At 37.0% G+C, this 25,403-nt stretch overlaps 1 protein-coding gene across 1 annotated transcript in view; it reads left to right on the top strand.

Annotated features, from left to right (window-relative positions):
* The window catches only part of EIF3H (eukaryotic translation initiation factor 3 subunit H), a 107,415-nt gene that overhangs the window by 12,143 nt on the left and 69,869 nt on the right, over positions 1-25,403 (top strand). The window contains exon 2 of the mRNA XM_005563961.4: positions 18,037-18,193. Coding sequence (XP_005564018.1) covers positions 18,037-18,193 — 157 coding nt within the window. The remainder of the gene's footprint in view (positions 1-18,036; positions 18,194-25,403) is intronic.

Below are 25,403 nucleotides of genomic sequence, written 5' to 3'. Positions count from 1 at the left end.
TGGTTATATCCAGTAAAGATTAGGTTTAATAGCAAAGTGTAGTGTAATTTACTTGGCTGTTTGATGACCAACTGTACTTGTTTCTTCAAAACTGAAAGGGCTGAAGTGGATACTTAAATTTGCTGGACTAGTATGCCATATTCTTGATAATGTTGGTACCATGCTAAGGCATAGAAGAAAAAAAATTGGATTTGGGAAAAGTAGTGATAACTCAGTATTAACTTAGTCAAAAAATATGTATTTTTAATCCTTTGAGTCTTTGACCCTTTAAACATCAGCTGCATTTTGGCATAAAATTTTAAGATTTTCTTAATAGTACCTAAACTAGCACTTAAGTGCCACAGATGTTTGTTGTATCTTGAGGCTTACTATGAATCTTTTAAAAAATACTTTTTATATTTCCACCTCTCCCCGTCACCATCTAATTTTATTTCCTGTCCATTAGTGATACCACTGTCTACCCAAGTCATGCAGCCTTCTGGTATCGTCTTTGACTGTTTCTTGAGGTTTTCCTAAGATCACTTACTTAGTTCTTTGAGTTTATAACTACATTGTCTGTACTGTTCAGTTCTTGCTGCCTTTCTCAACTATCACCAAAGCCTGTATAACTGGTCTTAACAGCTTTTATTTTGTACTTGTACAGTGCTGCTACGTTATCTTCTCAATGGACAGCTGTAGTCCTAAAACTCAACCCTTTGGAAAATCACTATTACACACAAAATAAAATCAAACTTTAATTCCCAACTTATTATTTATATATGTGTGTATGTGTGTATGTGCGTGTGTGTGTGCGTGTGTGTGTGTGTATATATATGTATGTATATATTTTTGAGATGGTATTGCTCTGTCGCCCAGGCTGGAGTGCAGTGGTGTGATCTCGGCTCACTGCAGCCTCTACCTCTTGGACTCAAGCAATCCTCCCACCTCAGCCTCCTTAGTAGCTGGGACCATAGGTGCATGTTACCACACCTAGCTAATTTTTGTTTTTGTTTTCTATTTTTAGTAGAGGTAGGATTTCGCCATGTTGGCCAGGCTAGTCTTGAACTCCTGGCCTCGAATGATTCTCCTTCCTCAGCCTCCCAAAGTGCTGAGATTATAGGCATGAGCCACTGTGCCTGGCCTATTATTGTTTTTTGAGGCAGGATCTCGCTGTGTTGCCCAGACTGGAGTGTAGTGGTGCGGTCGTGGCTCATAGCAGCTTTACACTCCTGGGCTTGAGTGATCCTCCTCCTCAGCCTTCTAGTAGCTGGGACTACAGGTGTGGGCAACTTGCCTGGCTAATTTTTTTATTATTCTTTTGTAGAGATGGGGCATCTCTATATTGATCAGGCTGGTTTTGAACTCCTGGCCTTAAGGTGATCCTCCTGCCTTGGCCTCCCAAAGCGCTAGTATTACAGGTGTGAGCCACCACCACCTGGCCTTGCCTGCCACCTTTTGTTTTCATCCTCCAAACGAGGGCTTGTAGATAGTGTTTTCAAGTGTGGTTTACTGGTAGCCTTTAAAACAAAATAGAAGTATTTTCCTTTTGGAGAGAAGAAAACTCCCATTTTACATTTTACCCAGAAATGCATCAGCTTCGTTTTCATTCTGAAGGCCCTCTTGACCAGAAAGAAGATGAATAACCACCTTGTGGACTTACTGTGGTGCGCTTTTTATACAGGAAAATGGAAACCCTTTTAATTTATTAAGCCTGTTTAAACACAACCATTAAACTGGTAATATGTGCCTATGGCACACAAATCAAAGACAAAGTAAAAGTATATAGTGAAAAGAAACTCTCACTGTCATCCCTGTCTTCCAACCACCCTCTTCCCAGAGGCAATCATAGTTACTTTTCACGTGTTTCCTTCTGCATCAGGAGGCAGGAACAAATTATAATGAGAGTGCCCCCAAATCACCTAAAGTCCTGCCTTCTATTTAAGCAGTGGCCAGTGCTCCTGAATGTAATAAACTTGATTGTAACAAACTTAGAATGTGTTAGAAGGTAGATAGTTCATAACAATTCTGAACAGTTTTTTTGTTTTATGAGAAAGGAAATGAATTTTGTTTCAGCTAAGCTTTTTAATCACTCATTTTATTTTAGAAAAATTACCAACCAGGTACATGTGGGAAAATTTGCAGGTTGGTTATATATATTGAATTGGTAAAGCAGAAACTTATAAATTAAACATCTTATCAGTTAATTCTTAATTATGATTGTATATTTGTACATTTGATTGCATCATTATACTTATGTGTGACTAATTTTTATAAGATTATTACCATTCTTTTGAATTTCTTGAGGCTAAATTCTCTACCTTCTCTTTTTCCCAACAATTATTAGTTGATTTAACTTTAAAAATGTGGACCGTCAGTGAGCATTAGATCCAAGAGAATAATAATGAATTATGCCCTTTCAAACTGAAATATTATAGAGGTTGATATTGATTAAGTGTATTGGAGCATTGTAACTAATCCCATATGTGTCAGAAGCAAAAAATCTTTTTTTTCCCCCTATTGAAGTAACTTAAATTTCTTTCACATCAAAACTTAACAGCAGTGATTTAAATCCCATTTATTGTTTGACTCAGCCAGTTATGAAATGGAACCCTATCCCACTTGAGCCATAAAATGTGTTAAATTTAAGACTAATGCAGCTTTCTGCTTTTTGAATTTACATTTTGGCAATAACTACCATCTTTGTTCAGTGTTAGAAAAAATGATCTAGGCTTAACCAAATAAGAGAACTGCCAAGTTCACGATCAGTCAGTGAAAGAAGCCAGAATTAAATGAAAGTCTAGATACTGACTTTGCAGAATATGCTAAAGGGAGATTTTACAGCATTACAGTTTCTTTGAGAATAAAAATCTTCTACAGCAATAGCTGTTCTTTGACTGTGATTGATGTGAGAAATTCAGGCTGTGGGACTTACCTCCCAGAAGCTACAAAACTGTAATAAAGCCAAGTAGGAATTGTGCATCCTGCCTGACCTCTTCTTCAACTAGGCAGTGACTGGTACAGTTTGAGCTTTGTCTTTTTTATTTCAGACTTTTAAGAAACTTATGGACTGTACTTTGTCTTTAATGATGTTTTAAGGGAAAATTACATACAGATAAACACACGTATACAGAATATTTTGAGTAAATTTAATTGAACTCTTGACTTTTTAATGCAGATTTAAAGCATCTTGTTGTAAAACTTTGTGGTATGGGTTGTTATAAGGATAGCATGTCCAGGTGATTGATGCGTCTTAAAAAAAATGGAAGTTTGGCATCAGTTGGGTTAATAAGTTATAATTCACCTCTTATTAGGCTGAAAAAAACCTCTCTGCGGAATGAACTGTAAACATTCTGGGGAGAGAAGTGTCTGTACCATAAGGGTAACTAGGCATATTTTAGTCACTGAATATTCCTTGGATGGACAGATGGATAGATGAATGAATGAGAGTAGGTGAAATATGACAATTCTAAAAAAAAGATAGAAAAAAATTAAATCAGACTCGATGATTCTAAAAAATAAAAAGGGAGAAAAAAGAGAAGAGGTGAAATGTTTGTTTTAATAGTTGTTATAATAGTAGCTAACATTTACTGAAGACTTACTAGTAATTGTGTGCTGGGTAGTTTGAGTGTATTATTTTTTAATTTTTGCAACAGTGCTTGAGATTGGTACTGTCTTTATCTCTGTAGGAGGAAGGTGTGGCTAGGGTAGATAGGTAACTTACCTAAGGCCGCAGAGCTGGCACTCAAACTGTATTTTGGATTCTGGTTCCCAGCCCCTCAACTACTATGCTATAGGATTTTTGTGTTTGTGTAGACTACAGGGTTGGGGAGTCAGTCACACTGGTGTATACATTCATAAGAATTCATGTTTAAGCTTTTACTAAAGTTTTTTTTCTTTTACTCAAACATTACATTTTTACAAAGAAATAAAGATTTCTAGAATTACTGTGTACTAGACAACAAATGGAAGACAACAGTGAGAGGTTTGAATGTTGGGGTTTCAGCTGGGCTTACTCAATAAATAAATCACTGTCTTATAGAAGTTGTGATTCAAAGTGGGCCCTGCTGCTGAAACAAGTTTTTTTTTTTTTTTTTTTTACCATTCTTAAAAATACAATGTTCAGAATAGAATTGGAGCTAAGGGAGTTGTGATTTGACCTCAGTGGAGGAGTATGCCTGTCATCTCCTGTAGAACCAGCAAGGAGTGGCAGAGAAAACTATTTCTTACTGTCTTCTCAACTGTTGCCACAGTCTTATGCTACTGGGCTTACAGTTACATAAGTGCTTGATATTACACAGTTTGGAGCTCACGTCTATTGTGTTCATGTATTTTGAGAGACTTCGTGACATAAATGTGTTTGATTCTGTAGTCTAAATGCTCAATTTTGGGAGTTGGGAAAGAACTGTTTACCTGCTTAATGTTACGGATTCTGTAAACCAGTGCTGTTCAAAGTACGAGGAATGGTTTGGGAACACTGGCCTGCACAGAATAAACACAGGGTTAAGACTGAGTGTTTAGAAACTTTTATTATAGTAGTTTGACACTGCTGTGATATCCAAGTGATATCCCTGGACTTCTGTGTGTGTGTGTGTGTGTGTGTTTTAAATTTTCATCTTTCTAGTAAGTAATTTTTATTGTAATTTACTAAAGTATTGGTCTGTGATAGATTGGGGGAAAATGGGTTCTTCACCACTGATAACTTGAGAAGCATTGTTGTAAACTATTTTCGTGTCTGTTTTGGCTAATAGCATCTTTCTGTAACCAGAGTTGCTGAGACCAGCTCTGTCAGGGAGACCCTAACCCAGTGGTGCTAGAGGAATTAGACACATGCAGAAACATGAAGTGTGGAGTGGGAAATCAGGGGTCTCACAGCCTTCAGAGCTGAGAACCCAGAACAGAGATTTACCCACATGTTTATTGACAGCAAGCCAGTGATAAACATTGTTTCTATAGGTTATAGATTAACTAAAAGTGTTCCTTAAGGGAAATAAAGGGATGGGCGGAAATAAAGGGATGGGTCTGGCTAGTTATCTGCAGCAGGAGCATGTCCTTAAGGCACAGATCGCTCATGCTGTTGTTTGTGTCTAAGCATGCCTTAAGGGGTTAATGCCTTAAGGGGTTTTCCGCCCTGGGTGGTCCAGGTATTCTTTGCTGTCATTCCAGTAAAATGACTACCTTCCAGTGTCAAGGCCATCAGAAGCATGTCACAGTGCTGCAGAAGTTTTGTTTATGGCCAGTTTTGGGGCCAGTTTATGGCCAGATTTTGGGGCCTATTCCCAGCAAGAGTAGTAATTTAAGAATTTAATTGAACTGTATTTAAAATAGTATTGTGACCACTGAATACCATTAGATTTACTTAATTTTTAAATTAGTTTTAGTGGTAAAACATTTTAATAATTCAGTGTTTTTGAATACTGTGAACTGTTTAAAAAGATCAACAGGTTGTAACCTCAGCATTCCGTAGCTCAGCTTTATAAAGCAGGCTTAAAAATGATAGGTGGTATGGTTCTAACAGTTTAAAGTTACTTCTGTCCCTAATTATTTTAGTAGGGCTTTTCAGCAGATCCTTATCGTGTCTGTTACAAAGATGATGGGAAGCCTGCTTTTCCTGGTGAAGGTTTATTGTAATAAATTTGGACAAATTGTTCAATTGTTGAAGCATAGGTTAGGCTTCTCTTAAACAGGCCTCTGCTTGTTGAAAACCAGGCCAGATGTTAGTTACCTCTTTAAGTTGATGGTGTGTGTATGTGTGCATATTTTCTGGCAATTTGTATATGTGTGTGCAGTGATATTCACAGAGTTGAAGAGGAGTCAGGTTAACAAGAGATGAGAATTTAAAATCAGCAGGTGCTTTGGCTTGTAGTGTGTGGGCTTCTTTTTCTTATCCTTTCAAGTCTTAACTGCTTCATTCAGCTCATATTTTACAGATGTAAAGGGACCTGCTAAAATCAAGATATATTATGTCTCCATCATTGTCAACCTCAGTAGCACTGTCAGAAAAAAATGAAACATTAGTTTGTTCTATTTTGTGAAACTCCACATAGCAAATCACAGTTATTGCTGTATTTTAAAAATCTTTTTCCTTAGTTTTTTTATTTGATGCTTTTTGAATTAAAAACAAACACATGCTCAATTCTATTATAACTAAAATACAGATATATAAAGGAACAAGTATGTCCATCCATACCCATTCTTTTTTTTTTTTTGAGATGGAGCCTCACTCTGGAGTCGCCCAGGCTGGAGTGTAATGGCGTGATCTCGGCTCACTGCAACCTCCGCTTCCTGGGTTCAAGCGATTCTCCTGCCTCAGCCTACAGAGTAGCTGGTGCACACCACCAGGCCTGGCTAATTTTGTGTGTGTTAGTAGAGATGGGGTTTTACCATGTTGCCCAGGCTGGTCTTGAATTTCTGAGCTCAGGCAGTCTGCCCAATTGGACCTTCCAAAGTGCTAGGGTTACAGGCATGAGCCACCCACATCCGGCATCATTCTTCTTCATTCAAACACGTAACTACATGTAGGTAATAAGTTTTTATTACCGTTAATTTTTTTTTTTTTTTTGGTTGAGACAGAGTCTTGCTCTGTTGCCCAGGCTAGAGTACAGTGGCGGGATCTCGGCTCTCTGCAGCCTCCGCCTCCCAGGTTCAAGTGATTCTCCTGCATTCAGCTTCCTGCGTAGCTGGGGTTACAGGTGCCAGCCATCATGCCCGGCCAGTATTTTGTATTTTTAGTAGAGATGGGTTTTACCATGTTGGTCAGACTGGTCTGGAACTCCTGACCTCAGGTAATCGGCCCGCCTCAGCCTCCCAGAGTGCTGGGATTACAGACACCAGCCACTGCACTCGGCCCTATTAATTTTTAAAACTTTCTTTTTGGGTTATGGGCTTTTTTGGGAATTTGAAGAATGACAAAGTCTTTTTTTTTTCCCCCCAGGGAAATGCCTTCAAGTACATATATAGAAAATATTGTTGATGATTTTAAGAGTTTCATAGATCTTTTCAAGCATATATCTGCCCTTCAGGTTTGAATGTTTGCTTTTAGGGCTTGCATACTTTGAGAAGTATGCTTTTTGATATAGAATATTGGGTAGTGTGAATTTAAAAAAAATCATGTCTTTTTGGGCAGGGGGATCGTAAGTATTTTAACGTTTTCCAGTTTCTCTGAATTTGTTTTACATAAGCAGGCTTTTCTAGGAACAAATTATCTATTGTCTAAATAATCTCATTAAATTCCGAAATACTGTAAACAGGAAAATTCTAAGTAGCATACTTTGTCTTCTACAATAATACAATTTATTTTTGGTGACCTAGGTTTATTAAAAACATGAGTCAATAGATATTTATTTTATATTATACATAATAGGTGGGGTTGTAGTTGTGGTTTTTAGCTTAGCTCTTTGGGTATTATAGCATCTCAGGGGATCTTTGAATTCTGAAATTGAGAGTAAAATTGGGAGTCAGCGCATGTATGAATTGTTTCTTCATCAGACTTTTAAAGTGTGTATGATTTTGCTCAGTTACGGTATTATTTATACACAACAAATTCCACTTTTTTTTTTTTTTTTTTTTTTTTTGGTGAGACGGAGTCTCGCTCTGTCGCCCAGGCTGGAGTGCAAAGGTGCAACCTCCACCTCCCCGGTTCAAGCGATTCGTCTGCCTCAGCCTCCCAAGTAGCTGAAACTATAGGCACGTGCCACCACGCACAGATAATTTTTTTGTATTTTTTGTAGAGATGGGGTTTCACTGTGTTAGTCATGATGGTCTCAATCTCCTGTCCCTGTGATCCTCTGGCCTCAGCCTCCCGAAGTGCTGGGATTACAGGCATGAGCCCCTGCGCCTGGCAATTCCACTCATTTTAAATGCACAGTTGGATGAACTTTAGTAATTGTAAACAATTGCTTAACTGCTACCACAATCAAGATGTATTAATAGAATAGTTTCCCACTTGGAGAGTTTCCTGGTATCCTTCTGCAGTCGGTATTTGCCTTCTCACCTTGGCCCTAGGCAACCACTTATCTATCAGCTTCCTGTTACTATTGTTTTGCCTTTTCTAGAATTTCATAGAAATGAAATTATATGCGTAGTACATAACATTTTGTTTAACTTCTTTCACTTGGTATGTTTTTGAGATTCCTCCCTGTTTTGTCTATTGATATTTTATTCCTTTTTATTGTTGAGTGTAATTCCATAGAATAGATATACAGGTTGAACATCCCTAATTGGAAAATCCAGAGTTTGAAAAGTTCCAAAATGTGAGACTTTTTCAGCGCTGACATGATGCCACATTGGAAAATTCTATACATCACTTCATGTGATGGGTCGTTGTCAAAACACAGGTGCACACCACACAGTTTATTCGGGGTCTCCAAGGGGAAAGAGATGCTCCCAGTCTCCTTCAGCTATGTTACGAAGTTTTTTTTTCCTGTATGCCCAAATTGCCCCCTGCAAGCATACCTGCAGAGCATGATAAAGTGGGGGCTTGATACATCAACAGCAGATTCCCCATAATAATCCACATGGGGCCAAGACGACCTGTCTGCATTACTCACTGTGTGGTGGTGGTGGTGGTGTTTTTGCTTGTTCTCTGCCCTGTGGTGTAAAGATAGGATTGAAAATGCAAATATTCCAAAATCTGGAACACGTGTGGTCCCAAGCATTTTGGGTGAGGGATATTCAACCTGTGCTGCAGTTTATTTATTCATCTGCATTTGGTGGTTTGGGTTGCTTCCAGTTTTTAGCTCTTATGAATGTCTACCATGAACATTTGTATGTTTTTATGTCTTTGGATGTTTTTATTTCTCTTGGGTAGATTCCTGGGACTAGGTATAGTCATTCGGTGCGTTTATGTTTAGCTAATAAGATATTGTAGTTACTGTTTTCTGCTTCCACACTAGCAATTTTCATAGAGTTGAAGCTTTTTAGAAAGGTCTCAGTTTCTACTTTCGTGGCTCAGACAAGTTCAAAACTCCATATCCTGGCCCAAGAACAGAGATTGGATTATTACTCGGCTCCTGGATTTTGCTGATTGTATCTAGTCTGATGTATTTTGGGGTGTGACAGCATCAACTTTGCAGGTCCTGAAAGTCCCATATGTTTCTTAAATCGTTTTCTTTTTACCTCTGAACTTTATTGGAGTTGCAGCCTTTATTAGAGGAATTCTGGTGTTAGCTTCATAGACATGCCTACTAGGTAAAGATCGACCCTGACCCTGGCATCAGGAATACGCATATTGCTAATTGAAAGCTATAGTAACTTTTCCTGAAAGGGTTTTACTAGTATATTGTATTTTATAATTCATTAACAAAACATAAATGAAATCGGTAGTTTTGAATTACTTAATGTTATTTTAAGATATAACTATTCCTGCTTGGCATGGTGGCTCACGCCTGTAATCCCAGCATTTTTGGAGGCCCCAGGCGGGTAGATCACTTGAGGCCAGGAGTATGAGACCAGCCTGGCCAATATGGTGAAACCCCGTCTCCCCTAAAAATATGAAGCAAACTTAGCTGGGTGTGGTGGCAGGCACCTGTAATTCCAGCTACTAGGGAGGCTGAGGCAGGAGAATCGCTTGAACCTGGGAGGCAGAAGTTGCAGTGAGTCGGAATTGTGCCACTGCCCTCCAGCCTGGGTGACAGAGCGAGATCCTGTCTCGAAAACACACAACTTTATATCAGTAAGTGGGGCTATTATTTATCTAACAGTTCCTTTAGTAAAAATGTGAATGTGTATCACTCCCACGCTAGTGCTTCTCCGTCTAGAGACCTTTTTCTTCCCTTAAAATACAACTTGTGTGCTTTATGAAATGTAAATATTAGCATTTTTATTTAAAAGATTAAAAATCCATAGTCATCAAGTATTCTCTTCTCCCAAGTTTTCCTAGGGCTGATGGCTTGTTCTTCAGTTCTCTGGTCAGGTATCCTCTCAGAAGCCCTTCCTGGATTCCCCTCAGTTAAGGCTGCCTCCCTGCCCCTCCTCGTTACATTTCTCCTTTTCTTCTTAGCAATTTCCACAATCTGTAATCACATTAATTTTCCTAATTGTCATTCTAGAATAGTGGTTCCTAAAGTGTGAGGATCTTGGACACCCTTTTAGAGAGTCTCCAAGGTCAAAACTTATTTTCATAATAACACATAATTTGTCATTTTTACTCTCATTCTTTCATGACTGTTTGATGGAGGTTTCCAGATGCTACATGATGTGTGTGATATCATAAAGGATTGACTACAAGAACAGATATGATTATCCATCTGTTTTCTATTAAAACAGATATTAAAAAGATTTACAAAAATGTAAAACTATGTCTCTCCTCTCCTGGATTAAATTTTTTTTTGAAAATGGAAATTTTTTACAAAAATGTGAAACGTTGTTGTTCTTATATCCTGATAAAATTACCTTGTTTTATAAAATATTTTTTCATTAAAACATAGTCTATATTAGCATGTAATGCATTTATTTTTATTTTTTTCAAAACTTCCAATAGAAGTTATTTTTAAGAGAAATAAATATTTCAGACATTTCTTGGTCTGAATTTCTGATATGCAGATATCAATGTATAAGATTTTTGAGGGGTCCATGAAAATTTTAGGGATTTTTAAAATGTTTTAAGAGTTTTTTTTTTTTTTTAATTTTAAAGGGCCTTGAAATAACATGAAATATCTTTAGTCTTTGTTCTTGTTCCTGTCACACTGTTCCCCAAACCTTTAGGATTTCCTGAGTGATAGGACTGTCTTTTATTCATAATGCTTCCCCTTTGGTCACACCTGAGTTAATGCTGATGAGGGGGTCAAGCCCCTCAGGATGGGGCTAGTCACCCAAAAGAGCAAGTGATTAGCGGGTTGGAACCTTCAGCCCCACTGACCTCTGGAAAGGAGGGTAGCTGGGCTGGAGATTAAGCTCCATCCATTAAGCTCTGTAAAAACTCTTGTACAAGATTTAATGAGCTTTTAGGTTTCCAAACACTTGGAGGAGCTGGGAGGATGGAGGCCCAGAGAAGCTCTGCCCCCTAACCTCAAATACTTTGTCCTGTGCATCTCTTCATTTGGCTTTTCATTTGTATCCTTTGTCATGTCCTTTATAATAAACTGATAAATGCAAGTAAAGTGTTTCTCTGAATTCTGTGAGTCATTCTAGCAAATTATTGAATCTGAGGAGGGTTTTGTGGTAACTCCCGATTTATCGCTGGTTGGTCAGACGTACTGGAGGCCTGGATTTGGAATTGGCATCTGAAGTGAGGGCAGTCTTGTAGGACTGTGCCCTTAACTTTTGGAATCTGACACTAACTTCAGGAAGATAGTGTCAAAAATTGAATTAAATTGTAAGATACCCTTCTGGTGTTTGGCGAATTGAAGAATTACATGGTATAGAAAGAACCCACACATCTGGTGTCAGCAGTTGTGTGAGAGTAAAGAGAAACAGTGTGTTTGAGACTTGCTGTTCTAAAAAATATGAGCCCCATGAAAGTAAGACCTATGTGTTTGATTTAGTTTCATATTTCCAGGGCCTGGCAGAGGTGACTGATCTGAAAAGTTACTCAGTAAATATCTAAGTGAATGAATGAATGAATGGATGAAGGAATGAAAGAAGTCAAAATAACAGAAGCCTAGTGATTCTATGCAGAAAGATTTCAAATCTTTCTGTAGTTACTGGTCTATGCAGACGTTATGTTTGATGGGAAATTACTCTAGTTCATCAAAAAACTATAATATTTATTTTGGTCAAATTTGAACTGTTTCCTGCCATGGAACTGAGTCTTTGATATGATTTTGATAGGGAGGTCTTAGAGATTCTGTTAAATCTTTTCCTTTAGGAAGGATGGAAGATTTTACCTGCCATTCTTAACTCTTCTAAATTTTAGATTTATTGAATTAATAGTGTTATTTATTTGGCTATTTTAGATTGGCATTTATATTTTATCCTATAATACAGAGAATACTTGTCAGAGAAGTTAAATCCTTTCTTGCTTTTAGATTTTCAGGCAAAAATCTAAAAATCTAATCTAATAGGTTTAGATTTTTAGATTTAAAAATCTAATCTAATAGGTTTAGATTTTTAGATTTAAAAATCTAAAATCTAAAATCTAATAGGTTTTCTTTTCTTTTTCTTTTTTTTTTTTTTTAAAGCCAGACACTTTAAAAAATAGCTTTGTGTTCATTAGAGATTGCGTAATAGTCTGCTTTGCTTTTTCAAATAGTTTCACTGAATAATGAACAATAGTAGAAAACTGTTCCCTTCAGGGTAATTTCAGCAGACAGGACATCTGTTTACTGTCTTGCAGGTTGGGATTCCTTGAAGATCTGCCCAACTTGAGACTGTGTAAACTTGAGAAATCTGGGAAACGGTTTGAGAGGCAACTGACCTAATCAAAGAACAATACTTACTGTTTAGGGCGCATAGAGTACGTTAAGCATTTAGACCCAGAACGTGACAAAGTTTCAGAAGGTGTAGAAGAATTTGATGAGTTAGGTTTCTACTGGCAAGTTTGCTTCTGTCCCTTGAGGCATAATTCATAGTAGAATCCTCATTTACCCACTAATTTATAGGATAAACAAATCTAGTCAGCAACGGTTCATAACAGTCTTAGATATGGGGTCAGATCCTAAGGTTTCTTACTGTGCTGCAGAAAACATGAATATTTCAAGATGGGTTGCTGGTATTACCTTCCCTCTTGTTTATATGTTGTAGAGATTCTTCCAAGTATGGCTTGAATTCCTCTTATTAGGGTAATATTTATGCTTATTTATAAACAAGATATTCACTTTTGGGTCTGTATTTCTCAGTGCCTTCACTTTTCAGCACCCCACAAAGTCTTAAAACAGAGGAAAGGAAATTGGGGTTTGACCAGCAGTGTATTGTAGTCACCTGAGGAGTTACAACAAAACAAAAACAAAGGAAAGCTAGGCCGTACAACTTCATTAAAAGTTAGAATTAAATAGGATGTTAGAGTAAGTTGGAGAAACTGAAAACAGACACTGCCCACCAAACCCAGTATAGGAACCCACCCCATATCAGTTAGCTGAATTTCAGGAGTGTGCTCAGGCATTAGTATACGTTAAAGCTCCCCAGATGGCTCTAATGTGTATCCAGAATGAGGACCCCTCTTCATTTATCTAAAAAAAGCTCTTTAGGTGATTTTGCTTAGCTGAGAATGAGTAAATAGGGCTCGTGAGTGTATATGTATCACAAATGCGGGGTCATTTGTGATACATGTAAACAAAATATAACAGGAGAGTGTTTTTGTTTTGAAGAATGGTTAAGCTTTCCATGTGTCTTTTTCAGCCTTTGCTGTTATCACCATGTTTGGTGCGCTCAGCTTGGTGTCACTCATTTATTGTGAAGTAATTAGAAGTGCTTTGGACTCAGAAGTCAGATCTCACTTCCCTGGCTGGATTCCCTGTCAGCTTATCTCTGTTTCCTTATGTAAAATGGGAAAATAATATAACTGACTTCATAGGGTGGTTGTAAGGATTCAGTGAGTCATTGCGTGTAAGACACTTAGTGGTCTTAACTTGACATATCATAAGTGATTGATAAGTGTTTGCTGTTCATTCCTTCAGCAAAATATGTTTTGAGTATCTTTTATGTGCCAGTATCTGTGTTAGGTGTTGAAGACGTGGTGAGTAAATCATCCTTTCATTTTTATGGGAACCTTTACAAGGGGAGACAATGAGCGCATTGATTCTGTCTCTTATTAAAGATACTTCAAATCTATGAAACTTTGAAATACATATACATGGGAAATTCTTGGTTATCTATGTAGAGTAGCAGAAGTATGTATGTCATTTAGTTCTATTGAATCAGGAATTTCCTTTCCTTTTAACATCTAAATCAATGTCCACAACCTTTCTGGCACCAGGGACTAGTTTCGTGAAAGACAATTTTTCCACGCAGGGATAGTTGTGGGGAGATGAGAGGATGGTTTCTGGACGACACTGTTCCACCTCAGATCGTCAGGCATTAGATTCTCCAAAGGAGCGTGCAACCTAGATCCCTCGCATGTGCAGTTCACAATAAAGGTTTGTGCTTCTATGAGAATCAGTGCCACTGGTCACCTGACAGGAGACGAGCTTAGGCAGTTTACCTCCCGCTGTGCAGCCAGGTTGCTATCAGGACACGGAGCAGTACCTGAGCAGTACCCGTCTGTGGCCTGGGGGTTGGGAACCCCTGCTCCAAATGAATCCTCCTCTAAGGCATCTCCACGACATTACTTCTTGAACTAAAGAATTGAGGTTTTAGTGTGTATGTAGGAAGTAGGACGATCATAAAATGTCACAATGAAGAATGAGCTAGCTTAGTTTTGATAATAATGGTTTTTTTTCCTGAGTACTTTATCGGATTATATTAAAATGACAAGATCATAAATATTAAAGTTGGAAATTATTTTAGTGATCGAGTCTTTCCTGAATGCTTTCTTTTTTGGACAGCCTTAGAGTTGAAATCTTCTTTCCAGAAACTATCACCTGTGGTCCTTAGGTTTTACCTTCAAAGTAAGACTAATCCTCTAGCAACCAAAGAGCTCTTCAGTGTTTGGAAAGTGCTTTTTTTGAGTGTCCCTTGCGTAGAGAGAGATTTGCATTAATTTTACTGGTTCTCATCATAGGATTTTAAGCTTTCTCTCTTGTAATTACCCTTTTCTGTGGATTCTTACTCATACTGATTGTTTTTTGTGTTTTCTCATTTCTTAGTTGGGTACTGTTACTGGTAAATTTTCTCTTGGGTCATTGTGAAGAACTGAGGATAACAGTTCAGTGATGTTGAAAGAGTGAGATAATTATTTCTTTTACTTGGAGCACTGTATTCTATTGATAATACATAAAATTGCATTGGCTCTTTGGCAAGTTATCCTTACTGATCCCTTTAGAATTCACTTTTGTTAGAGTTAGGACAGTTTTCAATATAGTTTGAACTGTAAAAACTTGTTTTAAAATATATTAATTTTTTTGTTGCTATTTTCTTCGTTACTGGAAATGAGGTTATTTTCACCTGGCTTCTTTATGAAACGGTGCTGGTACTAGTCACCAGTATTCTCTTTTGCATATGTAGGAATCAGCTGTTTAGGAATCACTTCTAGAATTTGTCTGAAGAACTGTGTTAAGCTCATATATATCTTCTAGTATCTCTTGTTTACTTTGATTTCAGTAGTGGTTCAGCAATCTCATTAGTAGGGGTTAGTATAAAGGAATCTAGGTAACCTAGATGAATTGGTAGATGTGTTTGTAATAACTATCAGTTTAGTTTATCCCTTCTTAATCATCTGGGTTTGTTCTGTTTTTTAAGTGTAAAAATGATTTTTCTTGGCAGAGAGGTATGTTGAATAAGCATTAGTTATTGACAAAAATCAACAATATTGGTCATTTATTGAGCACTTAGTAAGTATGTGGCAGACTCTGCAAAGAACTCTATAGTGTGTCATTTTTAGTAGTGTCGGTAATGATATGAATAGTGCTATTTTGCAAATTAGAATCTAAGGCTTGAGAAGATTAAATAGCTTTCTCAAGGTCACAGCTAGTAAATGCTGGAGCTGGAACTCATACCCATACTTGTATGACTCATCAAGTCCATTTTTGTGCCTTTCAAGAAGTGGAGAGGTCTTTCATACAGGAATGTGTAGGTTGTGTACTTCTTTCATTTCATAGTATTGAAGGTCTGCCAGTCTTATTAGTTGGTGTTAATCCATTTTGAGCTCTTTTCTCTGCTGACTGCTTGCTCTCCTTTGGAGTTCCGTATCTTACTGGTGTAGTCTTTTTGGATCTATTCATAACACAGTTTTTACTGCATGTCTGTTGTCTATTACTAACCGGTTATTTTAATTTTCAATTTAGTAATATGAAAATCATCTCCTTGTTATTAAAGTATACACACAAGCTTTGAACTTCAACTAGGTTTAAATCTTGGCTCCACTACTTCCTAGATGTGTGACCGTTAGCCGTTTACTTAATTTCTCTCTGCCTCAGTTTTCTTATCTATAAAATAAGTATAACTGTACCTTTCCCCTAAGGTTGTTGTGAAAATTACATGATAGGGTAATACATGCAAAATAATTAGGTGATTGCCTATTATATAATGTTTAGTAAATGTAATGTGCTGTTATTAACTGGTCATTAATTAGTTTCTTTTTTTCTTTCATAATTGGTTTATTGGTTGTGTTGAGGATCAGTACACAGACATTTCAATTTGTTTGCAATTCTTAACATATATACTGAAAATCTAAAAAGCCATGTGTTATAATTTTTAAAGTTATTTCAGTAACTTTCCAGCTTAAAATTGGGAAGCAAATTTTCCATAAGAGGCTATCAAGTGCCAGTATCTTCACATGTTAGTAAGCTGTTACATAGATCTCACCAATTCACAATATAATAATATGGACTACATCCTCAAATTTTCCGTCTTCCACAGCACATTAACAAAGTTAATTAGAAAAGCAGGACTCCTACTACCAAAGATGTTACAGTGCATACATTTATGACAGGGAGAGTCATGATCAAAGAGTGTGTTTCTTTAGGAAATAGTTCTACTAAAAATAATGTGGGAGTGAAAGTAATTTAAACTGTTCAGGACATTAAATGCAGGACTGTAACTCCATATTGCCATTTAATATGCTTTGTATTACGGGTATAAAAACTAACCCCCAACTATGGAATGTTAAGCTGACAAGACAGTCAAACTCTCCCATAATTCAATATCTCACACAAACTTGTGTTTACAAAATAGTTGATAACAGTATTCCTCTGGGTTGTACAAGAAGGGAAATAGGGACTACTGATAAGATGCAATGTATTATATTAGTTAAACTTGGCTTCTTTATCTCTGGTGTCATCAGAGGCTGGACTTTTCTCAGTTTTGGTTTCTTCGTTTTGTGCAGGTAAATTTCTTTAGTTTCCTGGTTGGCCACTTTGGCCTGTTTTCCCTTTGCTCCCCTTTTCCCTTTGCACTTTTTTGTCTGAAGATTTATCCTTTCCTGCTGCCTTTTTTAGCTTTGTTTCCACTTTTGCGGGAGCAAGTTTAGCTGACAACCTCATTGATTCCCTCTTAGGCTGTTTCTTCACCACCCCTGTGGCTGAGCTGACCTGTGGACTCAGGCTGCGCACAGAAGTAGCTGCCCGCCCTGTGTGTGCCTGGCCCACCCATTACTTAATTTCTAACAGTAATACATTTGTTTTAATGGAGCACTAATAACGTACAAATAAATTGTCATTTTCTTGTTAGACTTCTTTTCCCTCTGAGAACTTTATGTTACAATTTTGAATGTGTTGCCTTTTGGGTCTTCAGGCCATGGGCTTATATGAAATATTAATGTTATTATTATTAATATGTGTCAGGCACTATAAAAAGCACTTTACATATATTAACCCCATGTTGTAGGAATTATTAGTATTATTATTATTGCAGACTTTAATTACTTGTCCGCCTATGCACGGTGTTACCTCTTTTATCTTTATGGGAATATTAAAGGAGAGAGTAGTATAAGATCCGGTTATTCCATGAGAGGTTGTTTAGTGAATCCTTCTGGTTGAGGAAAACTAGATCATGCTGGAGACTGTACCAACCAGATTCCCGTTGTTGCATCCTCTGACTGTGGAGATGATCTGTTGAGAAAGACAAAATGAGAATTTATCAGAAGGCTCTGCTTTCAGGTGTCCCAATAATTGAGACCTTTATCTCTGTATCTTATTGATTTTTGTCATTTACGTGTCTATTAACATGATCACTTTCTCAATAATAGCCGCAGGTTGAGGGGAGTATTTATTGTTTGATTTGGCTGAAGGAACTCCTAGATGCCAGACCATGGGGGAGCTTTGATTTAAGAGCACAAATGCTGTACATGTACGTTTTTGACATGTAGTCCAATTCCTGGAGTTTCAGATCTACATTTAGATTATGTGAGCTTTATTATTTATGTAAGGGTAAAGGAAAGGATTTGTAAGACATTTATTTACTCCTCTTATTTAATTTTGTGGTTTTGCAAACCTAGTGCAGTTTATTTTGTTTTTTTTTCTTAGAAATAAAGGAAATAATAAACTAGGATGGTTGTTAAGCTCCTTTCTGTGTGTGTGTGTGTTTTAGGTGGTATTAAAGATAATCAAACATTATCAAGAAGAAGGACAAGGAACTGAAGTTGTTCAAGGAGTGCTTTTGGGCCTGGTTGTAGAAGATCGGCTTGAAATTACCAACTGCTTTCCTTTCCCTCAGCACACAGAGGATGATGCTGACTTTGATGAAGGTAAGGGTGTTCATCACAAGTGTGTCTTTGCAGTGCATACAAATGGATATTAACACAGGTCTCACCATAACTTTTGATAAAGTTATGTGAGCTGGGAGTCTGTCAGGCCAGCCTACTTCACTTGATATCTGATACTTTGGGAAAATTATATAAATTCTGGGAAATGAGGGTTTATACCATAGACATCATTAGTTTGGCCTTTACTTATTTGGAATTTGTGATTCCGATTTGTAATAGATTGGATAGGAACTCTGCTGGTGTTGACTTTGTCAACCTGAAATCAGCTTACTAAATAAAGATTTGAGGGACAAAGATCATCCTTATGTGTCTGGTATCCATTCCCTTCTATCTTCTTTTGATTAAGTCAGTGTTTAGAAAGAAATGGAGTCATTTTCTGCTTCAGAAAGAAGATACTCCTCAAGCATTTCAGAAATATTCTGTTTTTGTACTATGGGTGTAATTGTTTCATTAGCAAAGGCTGAGAATAGTTAAAAGCTCACATCAAAGGCTAAATAAAGTCAGCATCTAAAAGATTTTTTAAAAAATCACGTTGAAAATAACTTCTCACTTATTTGAACTCTCAGGTTTCATTTTCTGTGTAACTTTTTATTATGGTAAAAAGCACATAAAAATTTTAAGTATACGTTACAGTAGTGTTAAGTATATGCATATTGTGCAGTAGGTTTCTAGAACTATTTCATCTTGCAAAACTCAAACTGTGTATCCATTGAACAATCCTTTTTCCACCTCTTTCATCCCTTCATCCCCTATTCTACTTTGTGTTTCCAAGAGTCTGACTATAGGTACTTCATGTTAGTGGAATCATGTGGCATTTATTGTTTTGTGAGTGGCTTATTTAGCATAATGTCCTAAAAGTTCATGCATGTTGTAGCAATGACAGGATTTTCTTCTTTTTACTTAACGCTGAATAATAATTCATCATCTGTATATACCACTTTTCCTTATCCAGCCATCTGTCGATGGAAGTTTAGGTTACTCCCACCTATTGGCTATTGTGAATAACGCTGCAGTGAACATGGTTGTGCAAATATCTCTTCAAGATCCTGTTCCCATTTTCTTTTGGGTACGTACCCAGAAGTGGTATTACATAGTAATTCTATTTTTAATTTTTTGAGGAAGTTCTGTATGTTTTTTAGTAGCAGCTGCACCATTTTACATTTCCAACCTTGCACAAGGGTTCCAATTTCTTAATATCCTTGTCAACACTTGTTGTTTTCTGTGTGTTTGATAATGGCCATTTTAACAGATATGAGGTGATCATCTCATTGTGGTTTTGATTTGCACTTATGATGATTACTGATGTTGAGGATCTTTTCATATGCTTGTTGCTGATTTGTATATCTTTGAAGAAATGTCTATTCAAGTCCTTTGCTTATTTTAAAATTGGAGGCTTTTTTTTTTCCTGTTGAGTTGAAGGAGTTCTTTATATTCTGGATATTAACCTCTTATCAGATATGTGGTTTGCAATATGTATTTTCTCCCGTTTTGTAGGTTACCTTTTTACTATATTGATTGTTTGCTGGGCAGGAGTTTTTACATTTGATGTACTCAATTTATTTGCATCATCTTTTAACAGCGTTTTGTAGGTAACCAAAGCGTTTTACCTCTTTGGTTAAGTTTATTCCTAAGTATTTTATTCTTCATGATGCTATTGTAAATTGGATTTTTCTTAATTTCCTTTTTGTCATTTTTGATATGACTTTTAACTGATCACTTTAACTTTGATAGAATGTTACTTACTACATTTGACTTCATACCTTCATAATACCTTGAGCATATGATAGACATAAAGTATATGCTTGCTAAAGTGAAATACCTTGCAATTTGTCTGCAAAACAGTTTTTCATTAAAGAATTCCTCTGGAAACTAACCAGGGCTACTTTTGTTCTAGGCACCTGAATACTAGCATACTTGGATTTTTTAAACCTTTATGCAGTGTGCATCTTTTTTTTTTTTTTTTTCTTTAAAAAAAACTGGCTATGCTCTCCCTATTTCATCTGAATTACCTCCCACAGAATTAAGGTTGAGATTTCTCTGCAGTTCATTCTGGCAGTATTAGAATATCTCTTTCTCTATACATGTACATATCTGGGGGTACTTAATTATATTTAAATAATCACTAGGGCTGGAAAAGAAGAGATTGTTAATACAGTTTCTTTGGTTTACAGGTGAGGAGTTTGAGAGGTTTAAGTGTTTTGTTTGGTTATTGGGTTGGTGGCACAGTTGAGAATAGAATCTATTCCAGAACAGTTAACACTGTCACACAGTTTTTTCAGGTAATTAATTTTTTAAATAATATTCTTGGTTTAGAATATGAAGAAATAATATTCATTGCAATTATGGTAGGTGAATGAAACAAAATATATTACTAATTCTAGATCATTGGAAACCAACTTTTATGAGCCTGAAATACTTAAATTGACCAGTATGTTATTTCACGAACATGCACTTGATTTTTAAAATTTCTATAAGCTCTTTATTTTCAAAGTCTTAAAAGAATGTTTATTTCAAAAGTTTCACATGGAGTAAGAAGCACAGATTATTATCCTAATTTTACAAATTGGAAAACTGAGAACAGAAGAATAACTGTGTGGATTTACGTAGGTAGACTTTGCGAGAATAGATTTTTTAAAAAAAATGATCATTTAGGGCCTTTTAACTGATAAGAAAAACAAAACCTCAATTCTTTGGTTTTCCTGCCAGTTTTCTCTGCTTCTTCACTTGGGTTAGAGAAAAAGAAAGTTCCAGAATATATACTACATGCTGCTATTTGTGTGAAATTTTAAAAAATATAATACTACATACTGATAAAAGATACACATGTAGTAAGAGTATAAACATGCATGAGAAAAATAAACACCAAATTCAGGATAATAGTTACCTCTGGAAGGGGAGGTATAGAGGGGACACAGAGGACTTCAGCTTTATTGGTAAAATTACTTAAGTTGGGTAGCAAGGACACAAGTGTATGTTATTTGTGTTAGTCCATTTTCATGCTGCTGATAAAGACATACCCCACACTGGGTAAGTTACAAAGAAAAAGAGGTTTAATGGACTCACAGTTCCACATGGCTGGGAGGGCCTCACAATCACGATGGAACGTGAAAGGCACGTCTTACATGGCAGCAGGCAAGAAATAAAATGAGAACCAAGCGAAGAGGGTTTCCCCTTATGAAATCATCAGATTTTGCAAGACTTACTCATTACCATCAGAACAGTATGGGGGCAACCGCCCCTATGATTCAGTTATCTCCCACTACGCCCCCTCCCACAACATGTGGGAATTATGGGAGCCACAATTCAAGATGAGATTTGGGTGGCGACACAGCCAAACCGTATCATGCCACCCCTGCTCTTCCCAAATCTCATGTCCCCACATTTCAAAACCAATCATGCCTTCCCAACTGTCCCCCAGAGTCTTAAGTCAGTTCAGCATTAACTCAAAAGTCCACAGTCCAAAGTCTCATCTGAAACAAGGCAAGTTCCTTCTACCCATGATCCTGTAAAATCAAAAGCAAGTTAGTTCTTCCTAGATATGACGGGGGTACAGGCATTGGATAAATACACCCATTTCAAATGGGAGAAATGAGCCAAAATGAAAGGGCAGAAGGCCCCAGGCAAATCTTGAAATCCAGTGGGGCAGTCAAATCTTAAAGCTCCAGAAGTGATCTCCTTTGACTTCATGTCTCACATTTAGGTCAAGCTAATGCGAGAAGTGGGCAGCTCTGCCCCTGTGTCTTTGCAGGGTACAGCCTTCCTCCCGGCTGCTTTCATGGGCTGGCGTTGAGTGTCTGCGGCTTTTCCAGGTGCATGGTGCAAGCTGTTGGTGGATCTACCATTCTGGGGTCTGGAGGACAGTGGCCTTCTTCTCACAGCTCCACTAGGCAGTACACCAGTGGGGACTCTGTGTGGGGGCTTCAACCCCACATTTCCCTTTTGCGCTGCCCTAGCAGAGATTCTACATGAGAGCCCTGCACCTGCAGCAAACTTCTGCCTGGACATCCAGGCATTTCCATACATCCTCTGAAATTTAGGCAGAGGTTCCCAAACCTCAATTCTTGACTTCTGGGCACCTGCAGGCTCAACACCACATGGAAGCTGCCAAGACTTGGGGCTTGCACCCTCTGAAGCCACAGCCCGAGCTGTATCTTGGCTCCTTTTAGCCATGGCTAGAGTGGCTAGGATGCAGGCCACCACATCCCTAGGCTACACACAGCAGGAGGGCCCACAAAACCTTTTTTTCCTTCTAGGCCTCTAGGCCTGTTATGGGAGCTGCAGCTGTGAAGGTCTCCGACATGCCCTGGAGACATTTTCCCCACTGTCTTGGAGATTCGCATTTGACTTCTCATTACGCAAATTTCTGCTTGAATTTCTCCTCGGAAAGTGGGCTTTTCTTTTCTATCGCATTGTTAGGCTGCAAATTTTCTGAACTTTATTCTGTGTTTCCCTTTTAAAACTGAATGATTTTAACAGCACCCAAGTCACCTCTTCAATGCTGTGCTGCTTAGAAATTTTTTCCACCAGTTACCCTAAATCATCTCTCTCAAGTTCAGAGTTCCACAAATCATTTAGCAGTCTCTTTGCTAAAACATAGCGAGAATCATTTTTATTGCAGTTCCCAGCAAGTTCCTCATCTCCATCTGAGATCACCTCAGCTTAGATTTCGTTATCCATGTCATTATTAGCATTTTGGTCAAAACCATTCAACAAGTCTCTGGGAAGTTCCAAACTTTCCTACAGTTTTTCTGTCTTCTGAGCCCTTTCAACTGTTTCAGCCTTTGCCTACTATCTGGTTCCAAAGTTGCTTCCACATTTTTGGATATTTACAGTGGCACCCAACTCTTGGTACCAATTTACTGTATTAGTCTGTTTTCATGCCACTGATAAAGACATACCCGAGACCTGGCAATTTATAAAGAAAAAGAGATTTAATGGACTCACAGTTCTACGTGGATGGGGAGGCCTCACAATCATGGCAGAAGGCAAAAGGCATGTCTTAGATGGTGGCAGGCAAGAGAGAAAATGAGCATGAACATGTACATTAAACATTTAAATGAAAACATTTAATATTTGTCAGTGTAAAAATTTAAATTTAAGAACACTACAACAATTCAAGTTTTTAAAATTTCAATTAAAATATATTTTAAATTTAAATCAAACAGTTGTAAATGTAGAAAAATATTTTAGCCGTGAGATAGAGACTTACGTTTATCATTAAATAATAAAAAATAGGCATTGTATTCTGTGTACTGTATATAAATTGCCTATGATTAGTTGTTAATCTGCACAGTTGAAGGTCTTTTCAGTCCCATTTTCTGAAATTAGGATACTGATGTTTAGTGACATAAATAACTTATCAGAAATCTTAACTAGGAATTGGTAATATAGGGATTATAACCAGTAGCTGGCTGAGTTCCAAATACCATGGTTTTTCTACTATAATATGTTGCTCTTAGACTCTTAGTGAAGTGTATGCCAGAAGTTAAAGGGTGTTGAGTGTAGGTCATTATTCCGTATGTGAAATCCACTTTTTGTGTAGAACAAGTAAGTAAGTTTTTCTTGGTCTACCTTTGGAAATTAATGGGAATTGTCATTTTTCTTATACATGTGAAAAATCTAAGATAATAGTATTCTTTAGTTTTTCATAACCTCATGTGATAGATTTAAATTTTAGGTTCTTTCAGCTAACCCATATATTCTTTTTGAAAAAATACTTGCATTGATCTCTCCATTTTATTTTTCATGAGAATTTAAAAAATATTCATAAATTTTTCTGACAACTATTTACTCCTCAACCCTTTAGAATGACTGTGTACTTGGTGATGGTAACATTCCCTCCTTTTTATTTGTGTGCTGTCCTCTGGCCTTTTTCCTGGGTGACTGTGCTTTCCATTCAAACATTTTGAGGGTGGACTTTCCCATATTACATTCTCTCCATTTAAGTTTCCCTACTTCTATCCTTTCCTCTTTTTCTTTTTCATCTTAGATTATTCATTCCCTATAAAAATTTAGTTTTTCTGTCTTCCAGAGCCTTGCCATAGTTTCTCTAAGAAGTTGGTGAGATGACAGGCTTGATGGTGATAGCCACAGTTTCCATTCTAACTATAATTCTGAAAAAATGCAAAGTTAGGAACTCTTTTATTCAGAATTAAAAGGCCCATAATTATGCAGTTGATATTTCACCTAACTCTGAGTTGAGAGATTACAAACTTGCCAAGTGCTGTTTCTCAATCCATTGTCCTCACAAAAACAATGAATTCTGATATGATCCAATGGTCAGTTATTAAACTAAGGCTCATTTCCTCCTGGCCTTGAATGTACTGTTCACGTATTTCTAGATATACAGATATTGGACATAATTATTTCTGTCTTCATTTTCTTTCCCACCATAGTAATTTTTATTTATTCTTTTGTGTTTTTATTACAATTAGCATTTTCAATACAATGTAACTCCTAACATTTTTTTTTCTTTTTTGGGGGAAGCAGGTTTTATTACTAATTTTAATATATGTATTTTTATTTCAGTAGGTTTTTGGGGAATGGGTGGTGTTTGGTTACATGAATAAGTTCTTTTTCTGAGATTTTGGTGCACCCATCACCTGAGCAATGTACACTGTATGCAGTGTGCAGTCTTTCAACCCTTACCACCCCCCAACCCTTTCCCCCAATTCCTCAAAGCCTGTTGTATCCTTCTTATGCCTTTGCATCCTCATAGCTTCACTCCAACTTATGAATGAGAACATAGGATACTCGGTTTTCCATTCCCGAGTTACTTCACTTAGAATAATCGTTTCTAATTCCATCAAGGTTGCTGCAAATGCCATTATTTTGTTACTTTTTATGCCTGAATAGCATTCCATAATATATGTATGCATCACATTTTCTTTGTTCACTGATTGATTGATGAGCATTTGTGCTGGTTCCATATTTTTGCAATTGCAAATTGTGCTGCTATAAACATACGTGTACAACTATCTTTTTCGCATAATGACTTCTTTTCTTCTTGGTAGATACCCAGGAGTGGAATTGCTAGATCAGATGGTAGATCTACTTTTAGTTCTTTAAGGAATTGCCACACACTGTTTTCCATAGTGGTTGTACTAGTTTACATTCCCACCAAAAGTGTTTTCTTTTCACCCCATCCACACCAACATCTATAATTTTGTTTTTTTGTTTTTTGTTTTTTTTT

Source organism: Macaca fascicularis, chromosome 8 (genome assembly GCF_037993035.2).
Source record: "Macaca fascicularis isolate 582-1 chromosome 8, T2T-MFA8v1.1".
Taxonomy (NCBI): domain Eukaryota; kingdom Metazoa; phylum Chordata; class Mammalia; order Primates; family Cercopithecidae; genus Macaca; species Macaca fascicularis.
The sequence above is the reverse complement of the archived record's forward strand: the minus strand, read 5'-3'. Positions and strand labels throughout refer to the sequence as shown.